The sequence below is a fragment of the Clupea harengus genome, unplaced genomic scaffold, assembly GCF_900700415.2.
Source record: "Clupea harengus unplaced genomic scaffold, Ch_v2.0.2, whole genome shotgun sequence".
Lineage (NCBI taxonomy): Eukaryota > Metazoa > Chordata > Actinopteri > Clupeiformes > Clupeidae > Clupea > Clupea harengus.
The window spans coordinates 1-23,410 of NW_024879979.1; the positions used below are offsets into that span (position 1 = coordinate 1).

The 23,410-nt window shown below is 42.7% G+C and overlaps 2 protein-coding genes across 8 annotated transcripts; both read left to right on the forward strand.

The window, feature by feature from the left end:
* Positions 1–232: 232 nt before the first annotated feature.
* Positions 233–2,558, forward strand: eif1axb (eukaryotic translation initiation factor 1A X-linked b; the record flags this gene model as incomplete). The annotated part of the gene is made up of 4 exons (XM_042705940.1): positions 233–436; positions 1,211–1,292; positions 1,462–1,553; positions 1,780–2,558. Coding segments are annotated over 4 exons (384 nt in total), but the record flags the coding sequence as incomplete, so codon positions are not given.
* Positions 2,559–3,826: 1,268 nt separating this feature from the next.
* Positions 3,827–23,260, forward strand: map7d2b (MAP7 domain containing 2b). 7 transcript variants are annotated; one of them, XM_042705932.1, is made up of 18 exons: positions 3,830–4,281; positions 4,484–4,550; positions 5,097–5,165; positions 6,898–7,061; positions 9,849–9,951; positions 11,916–11,999; positions 13,228–13,326; positions 13,490–13,617; positions 13,953–14,080; positions 14,329–14,567; positions 16,304–16,442; positions 17,524–17,704; positions 18,199–18,303; positions 19,597–19,644; positions 19,870–19,936; positions 20,551–20,725; positions 21,224–21,481; positions 21,604–23,260. In XM_042705932.1, the coding sequence occupies exons 4-17, from the start codon at positions 6,918–6,920 to the stop codon at positions 21,471–21,473; spliced, it is 1,890 nt and encodes a 629-aa protein (XP_042561866.1). In that variant the 5' UTR covers positions 3,830–4,281; positions 4,484–4,550; positions 5,097–5,165; positions 6,898–6,917; the 3' UTR covers positions 21,474–21,481; positions 21,604–23,260. The 7 variants fall into 7 exon arrangements, with proteins under 7 accessions (XP_042561864.1, XP_042561866.1, XP_042561861.1 ...); XM_042705930.1 differs by lacking the exon at positions 4,484–4,550 and having other exon boundaries at positions 3,827–4,281; XM_042705933.1 differs by lacking the exons at positions 3,830–4,281; positions 4,484–4,550; positions 5,097–5,165; positions 6,898–7,061 and adding an exon at positions 9,311–9,480.
* The last annotated feature ends 150 nt before the right edge of the window (positions 23,261–23,410 follow it).

Below are 23,410 nucleotides of genomic sequence, written 5' to 3' on the forward strand. Positions count from 1 at the left end.
AGTAGTTTCTTTGAAGGGCACGTGTGTACAATGAAAGGATAGGTGCATGTTTTCTAGTGACCATCATTCTGCTGGCTAGCTCAGTTGTATCAGGTTGATTAGATTGACCTGTTTGTTTATGGTGAGCTGACCTTTAAGCAGTGTTTTGCACCAATCTAGTAAATACTGAGTATATGTGAAATTGTAATTATGCACTGATTTACTACAGACTACCTTGTGTCTAAATTGATGTTCTTGGAAATTCATAAATCGCACAATCTTTACATGCAGACATATCTGCCTCTGTGGTCTTTGGATCATTTGTCAGTTGATTGTGGGTTACCAGTCTTGTTGTTTACAACAGCATCATTTGAGATCGCTCAACATATTGTGCATTTACTTGCAGGTGTGGATCAATACATCAGACATCATTCTTGTTGGATTAAGAGATTATCAGGTTTGTCAAAAATATATTATTGTGTTTATGTTTCTGAAGATACACAATGTCTCTCTGAGCAGTGGAATATATAGCCTAATCTCATGGTTGGAACCCAGTTGGGATTGCACTCCACTATCATAGCAAACTAGCATTGCATCACCCTAAGGGCCTGTGTAGACCAAACACTAATGCTAAATTAGTGTTTTTGTTTGTCTAAGTTATACTTTTAACCTGTTGAGTACTGAATCTTTGCTACAAGTTATATAGTTAGAAGGCATAAGCAATGTTAATCTCCAGAAGTGCTGGTAGATGTTTTTGGTAACCTTGCAACAACTAACGCTGAAAGAAATGCTCCGTAAATTAGTTTGTGGGAGCGGAAAAAATGCATCTTGTCAACACAGGCCCTAATAGTATCATGTGATATATGAGCGCTCAAGGAATGATGTTAACTGTAATATTCTATGTCATATTTTAATGATCTGTGTTGAGAGTTGAGAGCTGCGGCATCCACTCCTGCGTGATGATGCTCTCATACCCATTTATAGCATGCAATGTTATTTAAATAAACATATTTTACAACACAGTTTAGTAATAATCATAGGAATAGTTTTCTGCTATCACATAGCTCAGTTTCCTTTATTGACAGTGTGGCATTGTCTTGTTGACTGAATGAGGTCTCAGGATAACTGAAGTGAAAGATTTCAGTTGCATGAAGCCACATCAATTTCACATCTTCTGAAAGGATAATTATTCTCCGTCTATAGATTCTGACATTTGTTTTCTACCCTTTAGGACAACAAAGCTGATGTCATTCTGAAGTACAATGCTGATGAGGCCAGGAGTCTGAAAGCCTACGGAGAGCTTCCAGAGCATGGTAAGAATATCTTATGTACACTAGGGTATTTGTCCATTTTTCCACTGATCCAGGGTTCATTTCTCAGTGATGGAGCTAAGATTAACTCAAATAGTAAACATGTCTTGGCTGTTTGAAATGTATTACAACCTAAAGCTGAGAGTCATGCCCTTATCTTCTCTCTGTTCAGCCAAAATCAACGAGACGGATACTTTCGGACCTGGAGATGATGATGAAATCATGTTTGATGACATTGGTGATGATGACGAGGACATTGATGATGTGAGCATATAGCATTGTTTCTATCTGGAGGAGATGCACGTATAACAAAAGCTAGTCAGTTCCTGGGTTGTAGCAATACTGTTAAAATATGAAAATGAAATTGCAGCATTACTGTTAGAAAATGTGTTTGCTGCAGGAAATATTCATTTACAATTAACAACTGTTGTCATACTGTTTGTGTATCATAATATAACTTTAAACTCTTTGAACTTTGACCCCCCTCCAGATCTAAACAGACACACTGTGAGGAGGATGGCAAACTTTTGCTCGGCCTGGAAAGATATGACCAATCTCCCATGCCCCCTTTGGAGTGGCTACTCTTCCCTGCTTATCAGGTGGCTCCCGTTAGGATTCTGTCACCACTAACATGACTACAGCACCAGGCTCACCCAATATATTTTGTTATCTTGTGTATTTATATTAATTTCACACACACGTGGAATTTAGTTCAGAATCTCTGGATTCGCAATAAAAAGATGAACCATTTTATATTTGGTCTGGCAGTCTGAATCATTGTAGAGATTTTAGTCAACTTGTTATTACCGCCTGAGAGCTTAAATGGTAAGAAATGTTTCTTCAAGAACAGTTTTATGCCACTAAGATGCCTCCAGTCTAACTGAATGTTTTTTTTTTTTATATATAATTTTTTTTTTTTTATCTCCAATAAATACAGATATTGCAATGCAGTAGGTCATGCATTGATTGTAAGAATTAACACCAAAATTGAGAGCAAGCTTGTCTCCGGCCCATTAACCCCAAGGCACCAGTTAGCTGTATTTTTCTATTTGACAACCTCAATATGTTTTTTTTTGACTCTTGGTATAGATAATTGAATAATAAAAAGATCTCTGTGCAAAGCAGCTTCATTTATGAAAACGAAAGAAAATGCCTGTCCGAGCCTTTATCTGTTTCTATCTGTATAGCAGTTGTGTTACATTGAAGTATTGTAAAATGCTGTCTTTATGGATTGAGGGATGTTGAATAAAAAAACACCAATACATTAAATCATCCTCATCCTTGACTAATATTTTTTGGGAAAAGGGTTTCCTGTTTTAAGATTAAGACAATTATTCTCTGGGCCTATCAATCACACAAGGCTTGTTTTTGCAGTGACTGTTTTTAAGAAAAACTAATGCAAGAACTCCGTCATTAGCAAATGTGGTGGCAATAACTATTTTGATCATTTTCTTAATTGTAGGTTTAGGTATTAACATATGCATATGAACAGTGCATGCAATGAACAGTGTTGCAGTCTCTAGCTGCTCATATTAGTTTAATTATATTCTTGAAATCTGTTAGGTGTTTGGTATATTTTGTTTTAAAGATCTGTGTGTTTTTTTTAGTAGGTGTGTGTGTATTCCAGCCTTACATGGAACCCCTATCTCCAGTGATGTCTTAGTTTTGTTTTGTTTTTTACATCTTGTCAAATTTGTGTTCAACTTCTGTTCACAATTTGGAAGAATGATATCCCGAAGATCATTTTCTGTGTTTCTTTCTTTCGCTGTCACTGTCATATTTTGTACCCTGACACTGCACTGCACTGGATACCTTATCACTGGAAGTAGGGACAACCGTAAACACTTGTTTAGAGCTATGACATGCCCATGCTTCAAAAGCACTATACTCACATTCTTGCGCCTTTATCTGAACACGAGTCACAATGTTTTTTTTTTTCTGATCATCTGACAACATGGGAGAGGGAGATTGTATGAGTGTGTGTGAGCGTGCTTAATTGGGTTCTCTGTGCTATGAGGTTTGGTTTTTGCTGTAGGCCTGGGTGATCTCAGCCTCTGCATGTTTTCGCTTGTGTGCACTCACGTGCTAGCCCTGCCAACTCTATAGGTGAAGCATGCATGTGTCTGAAGACTCCTGAGGAATAACTGTCAACTCTAGTGTGATGGAAAGGCAGATCCGGATTCAGATCTATTCAGTCCAGCAGCACAGGCAGAGACTAATTTTTATTTCGCCCTTAATTCAAAGAATTCTATTGAAAATGATTTTTCCTTGAATCAAAATTCTTTGTGCAGTATAACACATTTTAAATGCAGAAATGAACATAACACAGATTACCATATCAATGTAGTTTAATCTAGGCTAATTACATGCATTGAAATCAATGTGTGTTGTAATAATCATTACTGCTGCTTCCGTCTATTTTTAAACACACAAAATAACGTGTCAGCTGATGTATTTTTATATGAGGAGCATCTGAATGAATTATATTGGCAGTAATTTCTCCACGTGCAGCTGCTATGCGAACCATGTATGGTACAGGATATACTATGATGTAATGCAGCCCTTTGGGTGCACTGCTTACACTCGCATCATCTCTCTCACTCGCTTGCGCATGGACCATCATGGATCATATGGGAAAAGGAATCTCGCTTGTAATTTTGTCCTTCGGTTTAATCAGGAGGAACTCCTCAGGTTCCCGCATGGACCTTTGAATAAAAGCCATATATTAACAGTTTTCGCTGGTAGGCTGTTCCCGACGTGTTTACCAGATTGTTATTCAGTTAAAGAGACCAGTGGAGCATCGTAACGTTATATTGTCAATACGGCTATACGCATTTCATGTGTGCCATATCTGGTTAATAATAACGCTGTAACGGCTGGATTTTAATTCTCTGAATAACCAACAACGCTACGAGGTTACTTTACTTAGTGTCGGAGTGGGCAGAACGGATGGCAACTCTTGCTTGTGAAATTTCAATCGAAAGACCGACCGGTAAGTTACCTTGATGCTGTAGGCTATCCCATGTTTACCTAAAACATATCCTTACTTAACAGCTATTTGCTGACTCCAGTCAGTGTGAAACCGATTGTTTACCACCATGAACATAGAAATAACTGACCGTTTTTATTACTTTGTGGAAAAAGCATAATGAAATCTCATTTCTTACTCTTTTACCCATACCCAACTCATTTAGTAATTCTGTGAAGAACTTCCACATAGCTCCGCTGGGAGGGAACAAGGACGCATTGCATTGTTACATGGTCTGTTAGCCTACATGTTTCCTTTTTATTAATGTATGACCGTGAGCTATCCCTCGAAAGAACTTTGATAACTGACTTATTAAAGCCTATAGGCTAGACACGCATCGTTGAAATGCACTAGGGCATTTTAATTTCGTTTGCCAAAAGTGCATTCAGATATATTTATATATGTATTGCTGGTTAAGAATGGGCATATAATGCAAATACAAAACAAATCTTCTTTTGGACATTCGACTGAACTGCTATTGTCATAATTAATCCAACATCTCTCAAGTCACCACATGGTCAAACACAAAATCTAACCTTTCTGCCCTTCAGACGCAGCTGATCCTTCATCCATTAGCATTATTTTACACGTTAATGAAGCCAAGATGCTGTTTTAAGATGCGTGTGTCTGCGCGCGTGCAAATCACACGTGCAAAAAAAAATAAACAGGGCTTATCAGACCCAAGGCTAGACATGTGATATAGGATTCCACCAATAATTTTCCACGTCCTGCTCACAGTAACCATTTTTTCCCACTGTTATTCTGCTTCGTAAATGTAGACTGCACCCCTAAAAAGGACAGACTGCGCCTTGTCAAAGAGAGGAGAGAGGAGAAAGAGAGGACTCAAGGTAAGCACTTTGAAAAACCAAGGTCATTTGTGATTTGATGACACCATAATGATGGGTTTTGACTATCATTTCAAAACAAGATCTCAAACCGTATAACAGAGTGGTACTAATAAGATGCATGGACTAACCATATGCATTTGGAACAGGCTATGGTTCCCCTTAAAGGAGCATCTTTGTGATCTAGTGTCACCAATGCAATATATTATCACATGTGTTAGATTTTGGTGTTTTGAATTGCGCTGTGTTTCTGAACTGAGTTAAACTGTACTGGGAATATAGAGTTCTGTTTTCCTGAACAGAGGATGACACTGGAGTATAATCTTGAAGACATTAATTGATGAAAATAAAACAGAGCTACATACAGAATAACTGTGAAACACTAAGATAGATCTCAGAGTCTTCTCGAGCCATCCGGAATAGATGTTGGTTGAAAACTCTCAGTGTCTTCCAAGACATCTTCTCTCCCAATTGTTTCAAGATATCTCTACGATGGCCCTGCGGTAATCTTTACCAAATGTTTGATAAATTCCTCAATTATACCACAAAAGAGGTGTAAAAAAAAGCTGCACACAGTAGGTCTTACACTCAAACCCTTGCATTACATATGAAATTACGCCTACTTTACCAGAATCTCACACATGCATCTATTTAACTCACAAAAACAGGTTAAGAGCAAGAAGAAAATAATCTCTACTGAGTTATTACATTACAGAAGTGATCTGGGTATTAGTGACGGCGCCTGGTAACTATCCATTGTAGTCCCTCCTGTGGACATCATCAGACAAGTTGTATTTACGCTTAGGGCTGCTTGAAAGTGATCCTCTGCAGCTTTGTGAGTCAAGATACTGTATGTGTTATTTAGCACAGATTGGGTCATACGTTGACTGCATGGGTTGGTGACTCCTATCCTCAGACTAGTATAACCAACTTATAAAAAGTGGTGGAGACACGCTGTGATGGCTGCATTTATCTCTTCCCTCTGTCTCATGCATCTTGGCTGTTTTGTGCGTTAGTAATCCCAGGTTATGACGAGTTTACAGGCTTAGTAAAAATCCATCTTAGTATTTTAGTACTAGTATTTTGTGTCAACATTTATCTTATCTCTTGAACTTAAGATGAAGCCAGATTTAGATCTGTTCAGGGTATGGTTTATGCAAAACCATGAAAGAGGATTTTTAACGTTTAAAAAAAAAAAATGCACATGGATTGAGAAAGGTGTTTTATTTACTTGTCTGTGTCTCAGACTCTTTAAAGGGCACTATCGTGTGACATCAGCACTCCAAAGGTGGTTGGCTGAATTTCCAGAAAGCTGAAATAATAGCTGAACATGCAGTGTGCAATGCCTTCAAGGATAAAAAGTGCTAAAATATAATCTATTTGTCTGCCTGTGTTTACCACAACCATACACGGGTCTGGTGTCCTCAAGTAGGCAGACCGTGCCACGTGCAAAACACCAAAGGTCAAGGCTTCTATTCTTAGGGTGATGAAATATTACCACTGTTTGCCCTTAAGGCATTGTGAGTCATTCTTAATCAAAATGCCCACAAGCACAAATAAAGCTGTTATAATGTGAATGCCTTTGTGTGTTTACTTTAGCAACGCTTCAGCAAGGGGGAGACCTACAACACGCAACGCTGTGGCTCCCTGCATCACATTAAATGCAGCTAATGTAATATAGCATGCTTGAGCGTGACGTAATAGAACACAAATGTGATTCTGCTGTGTGCCTCAGTGGTGCGTGAGCAGGCCCTGATGGAGAAGGAGCAGCGTGCCCAGAGGCAGTTGGAGCGCTCGGCAGAGGAGCGCGAGAGGCGTCTGGAGGGCCAGCGGCAGCGGGGGGACCTCCGCAGGGTGGCCGTGGAGGAGAAGAGGAGGCAGCAGGAGGAGCAGGACAAGGTCAGGAACCCACAGCAAGCTCCATACACACTCAAGTTCAAGTTCATGTTCATCGGCCGATTGTTTCAGGGTATGCATACCGGAATGATAATGGTTAGGCTATGGTTTGGAGTGGCCCTCTAAACATTGTCATAGTCGTCCATCCTTCCGTGAAGGTCCAGTTTTGGAAATTCAAAGACACATTTAGGTGCGTCTCATTGATTCATATTGATAATTTGGTACTAGTATGTAGATCTCTTGTGTTAACTTACGTATTACTTATTTCAAAAGGTATTTCAGTCTTTTGTAAAATTCCCATGCAGTCTGCTGCACATGGGTCTGTTGACTGTAGAAGCTTGTATTAACAGAACTGCAACATAACAAACTGTATTTAGTGATTTAGCATTTATGAAAGGTCACCATAATGATGCAGCCTGAAGTTTTATACAGCACAATAGTGAATTATTAGATCATGTGATCAAACTCACTTTTAGGAGGATTCCTTTTTTCTGGCAAATTTGGAGTGATTATGTCATTATTGACCCTGTAAGATTCATTTTTAGGTCTTGCTAGTAGAATACAGTTATAATTCCACTTACAATTGTCTACACCATGCCTCAGATCAAGATAATCCCTACCAAAGCATTTCACTGCTAAAATCCAGAACTAAAGAAGCAAATGTATTCATACCTTCATATTACGTCATACTGTCGCCATACCTGATTCATTATTTTCATTTTCCTCCCCTCATTTCCTCTCCACTGTCATGTCTCCTTGGCCTGTTGGATTTTGTACATTACCAGGACGGCAGTCTGTCAGAATGAAAGCCGAGTGTCTATTGTGACCTTATCGTCTCTTTGTGCAACCTGTGTTTAATTAGTTAAAATGTATTGCTATCGAAGAGGTCTGTTATCGTTCCTCACCTGGCAATTTTAACCAGCATCTGATAAAAATGGAATTTTATTTTCTAAGTGCGTATTGACTCAGGACCCAGCATTGTATGACCATCCCCCCCATTTGCTAATGGGTTAATTATTGGTTTTTCACTGGGATGACACAGTGACCCCTCTGACAAATCAGGTGCCTTTCCTGGAATCTCTTGTTTGCTGTCAGGCATCAGTCTTCTGCTTTTTCTATTTCTATCTTTGAAATTGAATGAACTTGATATGTTTCCTATCAGGCTACAGCTAAGTTGCTGGTTTTCAGCAATAACGCAGCATTTAGAAGCATTCCTTAGTGAGCCTCTCAGTTCTGTTGGTGTTTCTGTAATGCTGACCACGCCTATGTATGCCAAGCCAATTCCCTCTGGTCTCCTTTGTGGGGAAGAATCGGGTCGAGAAAATGCTCTGATTTAGCCTCTGGAACACTGCTGGCGTAGGTTCACTCGGTCTGTGTTGTGAGCTGAAGTCTCTCGGTGTGCTGTGCTCCTGGGTGTGCTGTGCTCCTGGGTGTGCTGGACCAGCACGGGAATGCCCTTGGTTCTGGGTCTGCATTATGTTGCGTTGTGTGGCACTGTGGACCCAGCCACTTGCCTCACCTCAGATGACTCGCTTCTTGGCAGGCTCTTCTGCCTTACATTGATTCCCCTTCTACTGCAGTGCCTTCAGTAAGAATCAGATGAATCAGACCAGCTGCTTTTTGTTTGGATGTGCTTGTTGCCTTCAGATGCATAAAAAGGTGTGGTTTCAGCTGTATGGAAAAACACATCCAGCCAATTCATTCAGGGATTGAGCAAAGTGCGCTATATATACAGTCCACAATAAGCCTTGCCCTTTTGATGCTAGCATTTTATTATTAACATTAGATTCATTGTCAACATTAGATTAATTTGTGATGAAAATCACTGCTAATCAATTACTCATGTTCATGGACATTGTGTTTAGCAGCATCTTCCTTCCACTCATTAACATGGCTGAGCTCCATCCTTTGTGCTGTGTTGTTCTGCATTCTGCACTGCTGTGGCGCAGGCACCAGGGGGTTAAATTCATAGAAGAAATCCTATCAGTGAGCTGCTGAAGTCAGAGAGAGGAAACAGCACTGCATGGGTGGAGGGAGGAGAAAGGAGGAGGAGGAGGAGAGCAGAAGGGAGAGAGAGAGAGCGAGAGAGAAAGTGAGAGAGAGAGAGAGAGAGGAGGGGGGGGGGGAGCACAAGGGAGAGAGAGAGAGCAAGAGAGAGAGAGGAGGGGGAGAGCATAAGGGCGAGAGAGAGAGAGAGAGAGGAGGGGGAGAGAAAGAGCAGCGATGATGCTACTGATGTAACCTGTGCCATTACCATAGCCACCCCTATACGTGTGCATGTGTGTGTGTGCACGCTCACGCCTCATTTGTGTGTCAACCGTGGAGGGGAGGAGGTGGTGGGTGGAGTTACATGTCGCCATTCTCTCATCTGTCTGGCTGTGTGCTCCCTTAGACAAACCTGGTCGCCTCGGAAAGACACTCGGTAAGAGAGAGAGAGAGAGAGAGAGAGAGAGAAAAGGGAGAGAGAGAGAAAAGGGAGAGAGAGAGAAAAAAAGGGAGGGGGGGAACGAAGGGAGGGAACGAGAGAGAGAGAAATACAGAGCCAGAGAGACGGCAGAAGGGGCCTTGTTTCAGTTGTTAGTTAATGCACAGGGTGAGGGAGAAACAGGAGAGGCAGCGAGACACAGAGAGAGCGAGGGAGAAGGGAGACAGGGACCAAGCGGAGAGAGAGCGAGAGAGGGAGAGAAAGAGGCGGTCGCCATGGAGCAGGTGGCTCAGTCCCCGCGTCGCCGTAGCGACAGCTCAGTGAAAGAGTCTCTTTTTTTCCCGGTTCTGGAACGCAACGAGAAGGAGCGTCTGGAGGCCCTGATGCGACGTTCCATGGAACGGGGCCAGCCGATGGACCAGAGGCCGAAGCGGTGGACATGGGGGGGCCCGCCTGGAGACTGCCAGGGTGAGTCCTCTGTACAGGGGATGGGGATACGGGGTGGGGGGGGGGGGGGGGGGGGACCAGGGAGGATGTTGGATGAGAGGGTGGGAGAGATGGAGAAAACGGAACAGCGATGACTAGAGATAAGGGGGGGGGGGGGGGGGGGGGGGGGATCTATCTGGGTGTGGAGGCTGCAATGCAGGGGGGGGGGGGGGGGTGCGCTTATGTCTCTAAAAAAAAGTGGATTTGGATGTGGTGATTGAGTCACTGAGGAAGGAGGAAATTCGATTGGGGTGTGTTAGTGATGGGTGTGTGTATGTGTGTTTGTATATATGCGTATGTTTTTTGCTGTATTCCACAGCCTCATCACCGTCACTAGCTTACTATATTTGGCCTTGTGTTTTTTTAAGCCATTACCACTTTAGCTGGAAAAACCTGGGCAGCTCCCTGTGTGATTGTCTGTATGTGTGTGTGTGTGTGTGTGTGTGTGTGTGTGTGTGTGTGTGTGTGTGTGTGTGTGTGTGTGTGTGTGTGTGTGGAGGCAATGTCAGTCAGCTACATCACATCCTGCTCCCTCCGCGGAGCTCAGCGGCTGTTTTCAGGGAGTTGCCCCAGCTGTGTCGTGTGCTCTTCAGCCTCAAGGTTAGAGCTGACGCCCTCTCAGATCGTTATCTCCGGTCGGCACACTCACACTACCCCGTGGTAAATCACCGGCTCAGAGCAAAAACCAGCACGGGCGAAGTTAGCTCGCGAACGCAGTCCGTCAAACTAGCCTGTCAGTCTGCTGGTCCAGTTGTCGCCCCCGCCCCCTCCCCCTCGTCCCTAAACCTCCTTTGAGATTGCTTACTGTGGAGGTAAACACCCAGCGGTCTGTTACTGTCAGACACAGACTCTTCCACTGTATCAGCATATAAAATACTGGTGCTACTGAATGAATGTTTACCTTATTTAAAAAAAAAAATCTATATATCTAATCAAATCAAATCATCAAATCAAACTTTATTTGTACAGCGCATTTCATACAAGGAAGTAACACAATGCGCCTCACAGTAGGAAAGAAAATGGGGGGGGGGGTTTACAAACACTTGTAAAAAAAAAAAAAAAATCTAATACAATATATATATATTTATGCTAAGAAAAGAGGTTTGCTAAAATGAGGAGATGTGGAGAGATGCAGAGAGAGACAGTGACATAAGGCTGAGGCTGCTGCCATTGGGAGCGGGACGAGTGCACCACCCAGGCTCTGTGGTGCATTCATAATGCTATCAATTATTTAAACTGTCCGAGAGCACCAACTCACGAGGTGATCCGGAGACCTGCTCTGGTATCTCGAATCAGGAATCGGTGGCCCAGCTCTTATGAGGGAAGGAAGGGGGTTAGCACAGGGACTGACCTGGGATCAGAGTATTGAGAGCGCTGACAAAAATCCCTGACCGGGAGTCAGTTTTGTGGTCGTCTCTGATGCAGTTAGGCCTCTCAGGAAACCCGATCTGTGCAGTGACAGGGCCCTTGCAGTGCGCAAATCTTTCAACGTCCTCGGGTGTTTTTTTTTTTTTTTTTACTGTAGATTTCATTACCAGGATGCTCATCTTACATATGATAACCTGTGCAGTTTGTATTACCATTACGAGGCTGTTAGCTGGAGCCAGCTAGCCTTTTGTTACCATTTTGCTGACCCTTCTCGCATAAATTAGCCATTTTGTTGATACTGCTGAAGTATGTTTTCAGAACAGGCTCGTGAAACGCAGTCTCTCATGCAGTTTTTCATCCTCGTTGTTTGGGGTCGAGCTAATGTACTTTTCCTGACCGTGTAGGCACAGCTGTTTCCCTCTTCGTCAGTGTTGATGCTAGCCCTGAGAGTAGAAGGCTTACTGTGCCCATGTGATTCTCATGTGTTGCGGAAACGCACATGTGTCATTAACGCTGGTTGTGTGTTTTTTGCTTGTGTGTGGCTTTCCTCTCTCTGTGTGACGTTACCTGATGCCCAGGTGACCTTAAGACCGCCCCGCCCTCTCATTCTACCGCCACCTCCTTAGCCCATGACCCCGCCTCTGCCAGCCTATCCGGGATGGGTACTGACCTTCTGATACTCTATGTTCCACTCCAGTCTGTGTTTACCTGATCCACCACAGTAGCCTGCCATTCTGTACACGCATGCACAGATACAATGAGTTTGGAATTGTGATCGTGTTTTTGTGTGTGTGTGGGTGTGTTTGTGTGTGGGTATGGATTCACTGATCACTGATATTTGTTAACCTTCACATCTTCAGTTTCACAGTGTGTCATGGATATGCAGAGTAATAATCATCAATATGTGTTTGTCTTGATGTGCATGACGTGTATTTGGTGAGATACTGTGTTGTTCTTCCCCTCATTACTAAGCATCTTCTTTCTTTTGTTAACCCTTCCCTGATTTTTCTCAAGAGGAATGGAAAATGTTGTGATGATAATCATCACAGATAAATAAATGAATAATTAAAGGTATCATGCCGCCTCTGCCTCTCATCACTGAGTGCCCCTCTCTGGATCAGCTTCCTGTCTCAGCAGGGGCCCCTGGCTGCGTGGGCAGCTGGTTGGTGGGTGAGGCACAAGGCACCGTACATTGGTAGCAGCGGCGTCTCCTCGGCTCTGGCAGGGTGGGGATGAGGGAGAGAGGAGATAGAGGGCACTGGATCTGCGGCTGTGTGTGTCCTGTTGGGCTCCAGTTTGCTTCTGCTCCCCAAATCACATTAAGGCTCATGCCCAGAAGCAGCAGTGGTTCATCCCAGCAGTGCCCCCCTCCCTCCTCATCCTAGACAGAGACATGCACGCACAAACAAATACACACACGTTCAAACACATGCACACACAAACAAATACACACACATGTGCAAACACACATTCACATACAGACAGAGCTACAAATACATACAACGCACAGTCCTTCAAACACAACTAGGGCAGCATACACGCACTCTGAGGCCACCCTAAGGCCCACTTACTTCCAACTGAGTCTGCTTTATGTAAGTTAGTGCATATCTGAGTTCTGCCTTTTCACCCAGTGGGAGACCTTAAAAACAAATATATCACTAATATATTCCAGCTAAACCGACAAGCTGGCTGGAAAATAAGTCTTTTGGTTTGTTAATTGTCCCTTTTAAATTGAGATATCCATTCCTTGTTTTGTGTTTTGTGACTCTGTGCCATGTGAATGTTGATATTGGTCTCTTCTATATTGTTTTCTTTGTTCTCATTGTTGTTTTTTGCCTTCTTTCCCTGTGGACTGTCACACCTCTTGTGATGTGTGTCTCATCTCTGAAGTGGTGGCTGATTATATGACCCTGTCTGAGTCTCAAGACTCGTCCCTCAACAAACGTCTGTCCTCCTCCTCCGCCGCTTTACCCAGTGTCACAGAGAGAGGCAAGTGTGTGTGTGTAGGTGTATCTGTGCCTGTGTTTGGGTTGGCTGCCTCTGAAATAGCTGTCATAAATCATGCTTATTCAATTTGCCCTGTCTCTCCCTGTGTCCCCCCCAAACGTGATCTCTGACCCCTGCAGTCTTGTACCTTTTTGTCCTCATTTAGCTTCCAGCCCCCACCGGTCTCCCTACAGAGGCTCCCCGAGCCGAGCAGAACGCAAGAAGAACACTAGTGGCACCACGGGAGTCATGGACGAGTCCAAGGACATAGCCACAATCCTCAAGACGGCTCAGGTCCGCCATCTCACTTGTGGAATCACGTTTCTTGCTCAAAGCAAATGGACTCACTTAGTTCAGACAGTTATATTTGGTGCACAGCACTGTGGGACACATGTCGCTGTGGAGCTGGTCTCCTAGCAACTGTACCACTGTGATCCTTTCCAGTCCAGCCACATCATACTGGAATCTGTTGCACGGCATGCATGGGCTCACATGTAGTCGAGACATGGTCTTGCTTTGTCTTATAGGTTTTTCCCCCAGCAAAACACACAGTTGAATTATGTGTAAGACACGCACATGAATATGCATGTGTTCTAAGCCCAACAGCTTTGTCTCTTTTCTGTTCTCAGATGGAGAAACAGGTTGGATGCACCACCCCCACCCTGATAGACCCAACCCCCAAACGCCTTGAATCCCCCACCACACCAACCAAAAGTGCCTCTCCTAAGACACAAAAGAACCATGGCACCCCTAAAAGGTTCCACCTTATTGTCTTTGCTATACTCTATTTTTATTTATAATTGTTAATGAAAAATGTATCACATACTGATACGTACTTGTATTTGTATTTGCAAAGGTCTGACTAATGTTGAATGGTATCACATGCGAACATAAATTGTTTTATTTCACTGTAGTGTTATCAGAATGTAACTCAAGCTGCATGTTAACCTTAAATACTAAATCAAAATCTGGATACCGTTGTTACAAAAGCTTCTGTGGTCGCAGGGCCAGAGCATCCAAGAGCCGCACCCAGTCCCCCTGTTCCCCAGGACTTCACCACCCTTCCTCGATGAGACACAGGGCCACCACTCCGTCAGACGGCCCCAGAAGGCTGGAGGGTGAGGAGAAAGCAGCTGCTGAGACCCGAGGCTCCAGCACTCTGGATAGAAAAAACACCAAGTCTGAGAACTCAGAGCGGAAAATGCCCAAGTCTGCAAGCCGGGACCTGGGAGACCGCAATGCAGGTGAACTCCTCACTTTAATCACCAGCCAATTATCACTGTCCTCAAACACTCTTCAATTTTTTATGTAGGGAAATGTATTTTGCACCATGTGGAATTCTGGTAACAGCTACAGTATACACAAGAAATGAATAGGTCCTTTGCCAGGTGAGAGTCTGACAAAGGCAGGTTGGCCAAAACTTTTATCTAGCTGTAAGATATGTATTGTCCTCAAAAACAAACAAATGAAATCACAGAAATCCAATGTACAAAATGAAACCTTGGCTTGAAATGGCTTTATCAGACAAAGATATACAGATTATACCTATGGCATGCATGTAGAGAGCAGAGAACATAGTGGTCCTCCTCAGGGTTGCTGCCAGAATTGTATGCATTATATGTCTGTATTCACATAACATTCAGAACATATCAGTACCCCTCAATATTTTATCCCCATAACCACATGTCAGATTTCAGCTATTTGGTCAAAAAGCTGAGCAAAATGTGGTGGGAGCAGATCATCTAAAACTGATTTACATTTCATGGTTGGGGTTAACTCCATTTTGTATCCCCTAAACACCTGTGTGTGTGGTTGGGTGGCTGCCTCTAAAGTCCTTTTTATACAGAGATAATGCCGTTATGAAGACCCCTCATTAAGCCACCTTTGCTTGTATATGCTGAACCAACCAGAGGCGGTCCTTTTACAGAGCTATCCAGCACTGCGGAACCAGAGGCGTGTCGTTTAATGTAGCATCAATCTTCACCTATAAAGTCGTGTTCGAGACCACTGAGAACTCAGACATTTCCAACTCGGAAAATTGCACTTGAAAGCCACTTGAAGATGTAGCTCTGACTCAGAAAGTCAAATAAAAAAATATCCCAGCTTCAGTAAGGCATGCAATTTAATCAATTTGACATCATAATCAACATGGTGACGAACCTAACAGATCCTTACAGAGGCCTTGACCCTAGATTAACTAGGATAACTAGGATAAAAACCTTTTTAAATATGTGAGAAGATGCATGAAGAGGAAATGTATAAAAATGCACGAGACATTTTGTTGCACATTTATTGATAGCCAGCAGGTAGAAGGAAGATCCATTGATGAGTCATCACCACATTATTGTGTTTACATTTGGCTCAAATTAAAGTCAGAGCTGGGAAATATGTGGACGTTCTGAATTCCGAGTTGTCTCGAATGCGCCATAACATCTGTGTCGGAAATAAACTAGCCTACCTGTTATTTTCAAAAACAATGATGGCTGAACTTATTGTCTGCATATTTATCGCAATGTTCAGGCTTAAGCAAAGTACCACATGTACCACATGTTCATGTTTATCGTGTCAGATTTGTGTGTTCTGACAGCACAGTAGTCTTGCTTCATTTTGGTTAGCTGCTAGGCTGCGTCACACCCCTGTTCCGACATGCCGGTTGTCCCTTTTACACAGACGTCGCTCCACCTCTGTGACTACCTTCACTGCCGACTCCCAGGCAGAACAACAATGACCCCCCCCATTCTGCCTCTGTATCTTTTATACAGAACGATAAAGTGGAATGATGACACACTATTCCCGCCTTGAAAACTCCGAACCCGCTGTCATGGTTCATGCTTATTCAGTGTGTCTTGCGTTTGTGTGTCTGTGCACTGCTGCTAGTACAACTTCCCCATCTACCCACCTCTGAACTTATGTCCTTTATTTCTGCCTTACACTGTGGACATAAATTATAAATGATAAGAATGTGTGTTTATGTATATAGAGTCCCCAGGGACTCCCACAGGGAAGTCCTTCGCGGGGACCACGGATGCCGAGGAGGCTGCCAGGCTGCTGGCCGAGCGGCGCAGACAGGCCCGAGTGCAGAAGGAGGTGGAGGAGAAACAGCGAGTAGAGGATGAGAGGTACACGGAACCTTACCCTCTATTTCCTGAATTTTCTAACGGGATTAATTAAAAGTGTATCTATCTATCTATCTATTCCCTCTGCACTTTGTATACTTCCCTAAGACCTCTTTAGACCTCTTACTGGTGCTCCAGAACTCCTGACGGTTAGGGAGTATGATTAACAGAGATAACCCTAACCGTTAAGATGACCAGTTGTTGTTGTTTTGATGTTTAAACAAAAAGTGCACTTTTAGATGGAATAAAATCGATCTAGACCCATATGGTTTATTCACCTTTCTTTTGAGCTGTTTAAGCCACGTTTAAGAACCTCATGTTGAATGTTTCTAGAGAGATCTGTGGCAGAACCATGTTCAGCTTTTGGGCAACCTTTTTCAGCCTTCAATGGGACTTTTTGACAACGTAGGGTTCTTGATATTAAAAATAAGTTGAGGTTTCCTTTAACTGTAGAAGAAGCCATTATGACATTTGAACTGCAATGAAAGCATACTTATCCATTCTAATGGATGACCAATCTCTTGTTCTGACTGCTTGTCAGGGGTGGGGCTGTATCACGGTGGGAAATAGAAGCAATGCTCAGTGAAGCATTAAACAATCAATCAAACCTAACAGGCTTTGAATTTAGCTGGTTAACAGTCCAGTATTAGGGACATTTCAGGCTCCCAGAGTATGTTGTGTGAATCTGGGTTTCTGTGATTAAATGTATGTGTGTGACTGTGCATATTATATGGCTGTGTGAATGTGTGTGTGTTTATGTGCGTGTGTTCTTGTATGTATTTGGTCAGTGCTCATGGCTATTTAATCATGTGGCAAAGGATGTATCTATATGCGTGTGCATTTACTTGCCCATGTGTGTTCATATGTTTTGGTTGTTTGTTCGTGTGTGTGTGTGTGTGTGTGTGTGTGTGTGTGTGTGTGTGCGTGGGTGTGTGCGTGTGTGTGTGTGTGTGTGTGTGTGTGTGTGTGTGTGTGTGTGTGTGTGTGTGTGTGTGTGTGTGTGTGTGTGTGTGTGTGTGTGTGTGTGTGTGTGTGGATGAGCTAACACACAGTGTGTATTAACACTCTCCATTCCCACCCACAGACTGAGGGCTGAGGAGGATCAGAGGAGGCAGGTGGAGGAGCGAGAGAGGCAGGAGCAGGCGGCGCTCTGGGCAGAGGAGGAGAGGAAGAAGCAGGAGGAGGCGCGGCAGCAGAAGGAGTTGGAGGACAGACGACAGAGAGAGCGGCGCTGGAAGGAGATGCAGGATCAATGGGACAGAGAGGTCAGGGGCAAATACACTCACTTCCCACTTTTGTATTATATTATATTATATTGTAGTATATTATATTATATTATATTATAGTATATTACATTATAGTATAGTATATTATATTATAAACTATAATATAATATAATATAATATATTATACTATACTATAATTTATAGTATAGTATATTATATTATATTATAGTATAGTATAGTATAGTATAGTATAGTATATTATATTATATTATATTGTAGTATATTATATTATATTGTAAGATTAAACATACAAAATACATTTACTGAAGACAATTTTTTTGTCTTTTTAAGATCTGTTGTTGGTTTTCAACTAAGGGACAATTATTCTGGCATCTAAAACATACACGTGTGGAAACATCAACCTCAAATGGAAGCATGCGTGTTGTCGGTAAACATGAAGCCGTGCATTACTCATTTCTGCTCATATGTGATGACGTCATGCCTCTCTGTGTGTGCGCCATGGTTACGGGCAGAGAGAGGAGGCGGTGCTTCGGGCCCACAGGGAGGCGGAGCGAAAGCAGCAGGAGCGAGAGCTGCTGAAGCTGCAGGAGGAGCAGGAGCGACTGCAGAGGAAGAAGGTGCCCATCGTCTTCATCAGATAAACCTATAGCACTTATTTTCTCCTCAGCTATTCACCAGCTGACACACAAATATTTAACATTAAATTACAACGACATAGGTACCAATGGTATCAGCCAGATAGACTGCAGAGAGAGACGATTCTGTGGTGTTGTTTCATCTATTAGATTGAATAACAGGATATCAGCACCACAATTGTCATTACAGACGAGTCATTAGACAAGTTCACAGACACACTTTTTGAACAGAACTACACAGAAAGGTTTCATTTTTGCAGATTATTTGAAATATTTATTTGTTATGTTGCTCTGCACTTCAGCATCTTAATCCACCATGAATGGATGACTTGATAAATAAAACATTCAATACACTAATTTTATTATTACTTAAAACTTGACCCCAGCATCACTGCTGTCATTATGTTAGACAATTCAATCCCAATCACAGTGGACAGAGTGATTTGGAGAGTGTATTGATATGTAACACATTGAATGCATTAATTTAGTTCACGGTTGTCTCTTATTGATTAAGGAGGAGAAACTGCAGGTGAAAAAGAGATTTGATGAGATTCTTAATCATGGAATTTTTCAACGCCTCAATCTCCATTAGAGTAGAAAAGCTGATCAATCAGCTGATAAATCTCAGATATTCAAAACATTCCTGAAATAAAATGTACAATACATCAGTCACTACCGCAAACTGAGTGACACTAGAAAAAGACTACATTGTTTTATTGGGTTGTATAACCCTGTAGCTAATATTCATCATTTTAGAGCAATAAATAGCAGATACATACTCTGCCTCACAACAAGAGAAGCTGGAAAATGGAAAAGGTTCTCCTCTCTACAGTCAAATTGGTGGAAGCAGGAGAGACTACGCAGGAAGAAGTCTGTCATGTCTTCTATCAGATTGCATAACACTGTGTTACTCCCCAAGACAGCACCTCAGTCCCCATTACAGTAGACACGTCAACAGCTGTTATACAAAATGTTTAACACATTTATAAAACACATCTGTGTACAGCAGAGAAAACAGGAGCAGACTTCCCACTTTTCCTCACATCGTACAACACTTTCACAGTCTCACACAGAGTACACTTCCTGATAATCAGCTGTCAAGTTTAACATTTCTTACAACTTAATGTTCCTATTACCACACATTTGGTGGTAAACATATATACTTTATGTGGCTACAAAACTGACTCAGTGAAATAAAACAAAGTACTGGTGTCCATTCTTAAAACATTAACTATCTTTTCATGTATCTTGTTTACTCTGCTGTTTCCCTCTCAGAGGATTGAGGAGATCATGAAAAGGACACGGAAAAGTGAAGACCCAAAGGTAAAAAAAAAAATTAAAAAAAATTAAAAATAAAAATGATCGTAGACAATTTTAAACAAAAGATGTAATTCAGTAACTGGTAATTCAGCAGTTCCACTGTCAGAGGTTGGAGAGTATACTGATGAGGTGCATTGGTTGATGCTCAATGTCAAAATAAAGCGCATAGTAGAGGAACACCAGGCATTAATCAGACACTGTTGTGCTGTACATTCTGTGTCTGCACAGAAAGACGAAGTGCCAGTGGAGATGCAATCCCACATCTACTCGCAAGAGCCGGTGCAGGAGCGCAGAGGTACGCCCAAAGGTTAAATAGAGGTTGATTGTCTATTTCATAATGGGATTGCAGCCTTTGCCACGGGTCCTCTATCTCTCTCCCTTTCTCTAACACACACACATACACACACGCAGACAGACAGACAGACAGACAGACACACACACACACACACACACACACACACACACACACACACACACACACACACACACACACACACACACACATAGCACACAGAACCACAGCACGAAGACATCGAGGATGATGGATTCTCTGCTCATCTATTTCAAAGTTTTATTGTAAGCATTATCACTAGCAACCCAACACAACACACAAAAAGTAAGCGTGCACACACACACACACTCACACACACACACACAAAGATAAGGAGTGTCTGCAGAGTGACTCAGCATGCCAGAACAGCTTTTGAGAACAGCTCCACTGTGTGGTTTAATAGGAAACTTCAAGTAGTGTATGAGTATATGGTGACCACATTTTATATAAAATGTATATGTAATCAGACTTAGTCATTTGATAGATGCAATGAATATTTATATGTAAGTGCATTAATTGAGACAAGATCTGAATTTGGCCTGCACTAAGTTCAGTTTCTACTCTGACTTACTCCACAGACATCAAACAGACCAGCGTGGGTCAGCTGCAGAGACCAGACCTTGCCGGGGTGAAGGCTGGTGAATATCAGCGTCCCACCACAGTGGAGTCTCCCCCCATCAGCCTGGAGCCCCTCGAGGCCAAGAACTCTGGGGCAGACGACCTCTCAGATGGCGTCCAGTCTATGGACGTTAGGTAACCTGATCCACCACTTATCAGTCCTGAGTCACGTCCACTGTTGTCCGACTGTTCTGTGTTCAGCTCAACTCTTTCGAAATGAGGAGAAATTAAATTAACTGAACATTAGAAAGAATGCCATCTCATTGCATATGGTTGCTATATGGCTCTCATTTGGGGCTATTTTCAGCTCAGTTCTTTACAATTTCAAATCAGCTTCAGGTAGTTGATTGAATTCAGTAATGATGCTGCTTTTTTGGGCGATCATTATCATTATCTGTGCAGATACAATTCCTGATGGATTCAAATTCCCTGGTTTGACTGATTTGACAGTGAACTTAGCCCCAGTGCCATGTTGCATGACACTGCGTCACGTGGTTACTTACTTGTGGGATACTTCTCTTTCGCTGTATCCTACATGTGCTCCCCCTCCCAACCCCACACCAATCCCTGCCTCCCACCCTCATCCCCCACACCCATCCTACCAACCCCATCCCCACCCCCCCACCCCCACAGCCCCGTATCAAGAGATGAGCTCGTCTCTGTGCCAGACTTCTCCCCAGTCAACGAGGCTCCCCAGAATAGCATGAGCAATGCCAAGGCCCTGGAGGATCTGCTGGAAATAACAGGCCAGGCCTCCTACCCCAGACTCCCCTCCGGAGCCACGCTTGGGGACCTCAATAAGAACCTGATTGAGGGGTTCAGCAGTACCGGTGCTGACTCTCAGCTCATCCAGAGCGCCACCTCTGACAAGCTTGGCATCTAAGTAACCAGGTGATAACAACACATTCACGGTAGTTATCATAACTCTGTGTGTGTCTCCTCATTCCAGAGTGGCTCTGTGTCTCTGGGTTGAAGTATTGATCGTTGTGAATATTTTCCCGCCGTGTCCGCAGGGCGTGTCGGTGACTCTTGGCGGGACAGGTGTGCTGGGAAATGGAAGCAGAAGAGGGACTGCATCAGCCAATCAGTTTCACCTCTCTAACCTGCAGGAAAGCCCCTCCACTCCTCGTCCCCAAGATTCTCTGACGCAAGAGCGGAGAGCAACCACTGAATGTTACCTACAGTTAAATCACTCTGACACTTACATACACTATACACATCTTGTGCACAAATACCAACGTGCAATATACACAGAAGCATACACAGAGACTCACACACAAAACATAGCTTTGCTTCTCTGTCAGGGCAGTTTTATTTCAGATTACTCTATGACAGTACTGGCTGTGCAAGCCAATGTAATATAGTGTAGCAGTTGCTGGGAACTCTATATTCATCTCACCCACTCCTAGCATTTGATAGGTGAGCACAGTTTAGTCCTGTAGCAACTCGACATTTCTTTTGATGTATTATGCTGTCTTGAGAGTATTCTGACCAGCAGTCTTACAGTGCACTGTACATGTGATTTTGTGTAGTGTCTATATGGTGTATTGTATCATATGGCTGGGGAAAATGTCGCAAACTGTATGATCATGAATTACATTTCTGATCACAATCAAGGCTATGTAGGCTAATAGGTATGTGTCATGCAAACATACAGTGAATAAAACTATAACATAATGCACTGTAACACATTCAAATTACTGTAAATAACAAAAAGCAACTGAATGAAATTGGAAGGCCATGACTTGTGCAGTGAGAATTTGTCTTTTGAACAGACATGAAAACAGCGAGTGGCTCATCCTGTTTGTGTTCAGATTCTAATGAACTGTTAAACCAACGTCTGTGGTTTGAACACTGTAAAAAGTTGTATTGTCTTATGCACTGTCCGGTTGCTCATCATTTCTCTATATTTTGCTGTAAACACTGCTAAACATGATTCTGTGGAGATCATAGAGTCAGGCCTGTTATGCAAGAGAGTGTGCAGCATCGAACGACTCAAGTTTATCTGCAAGACCTACAAATGTAAAAATGTGCCTCTTTGGGTTGCCACAAGTGACAAGGTTCACAATGTGCAAAGAAAAACAACAGTAACACCACCATCACTTACCTGGTAAAAAACTGCCCTGTCGTCCATGTGGTTATTATGCAGGATGTAAGGGTGCAGCATGTGTGCTTTGTGCTGTTTTTCATTTACTGGTGAAGTCCTTGAGGAACTGGTGGCAGATTAACATAAAATGTTCATAGTATGACATATTCCTCCAGATGTAAATTGTTTAGGACCAATCAGGGTGGAATTCCCTGTGATAAAAAGAATGAACGGCTGCATACTGTATGGCAAAGCTAGACTGACTGACTGTCTATCTAACGGTCTATTTTTCTGTCTGCCCCCACCTCTCTCTCTCTCTCTCTCTCTCTCTCTCTCTCTCTATCTCTCTCTCTCCCCCCCCCCCCTCTCTCTCTCTGTGTGTCACTGTCGAACCATCTTACTGTTGATGTACAAATATTTCACTGCATCAATTGCACTGTGGAATATGATTGAAGGAAAGAAATATTTTATTTTGAATCCTGAAAAGTAAAATTCAGCTCATTTCTGCTTCGTGGAATATGTAGACATGGTGCATGGATCTGCAGCACTGGGGGAAATCATTAATAAAACACTGATTGGTCATACCACTTGTTTAATTTGCTGATTTAAAATGAATTGATGTAAAAGGCTGAGAGATATTTCATGTGTGGTGTACATTTGTTGTTGGGGGAAATCATTTGAATCCAACAACCACTGAACCTCTGAAAGCACATTATATTTTATTTGATCCAAAA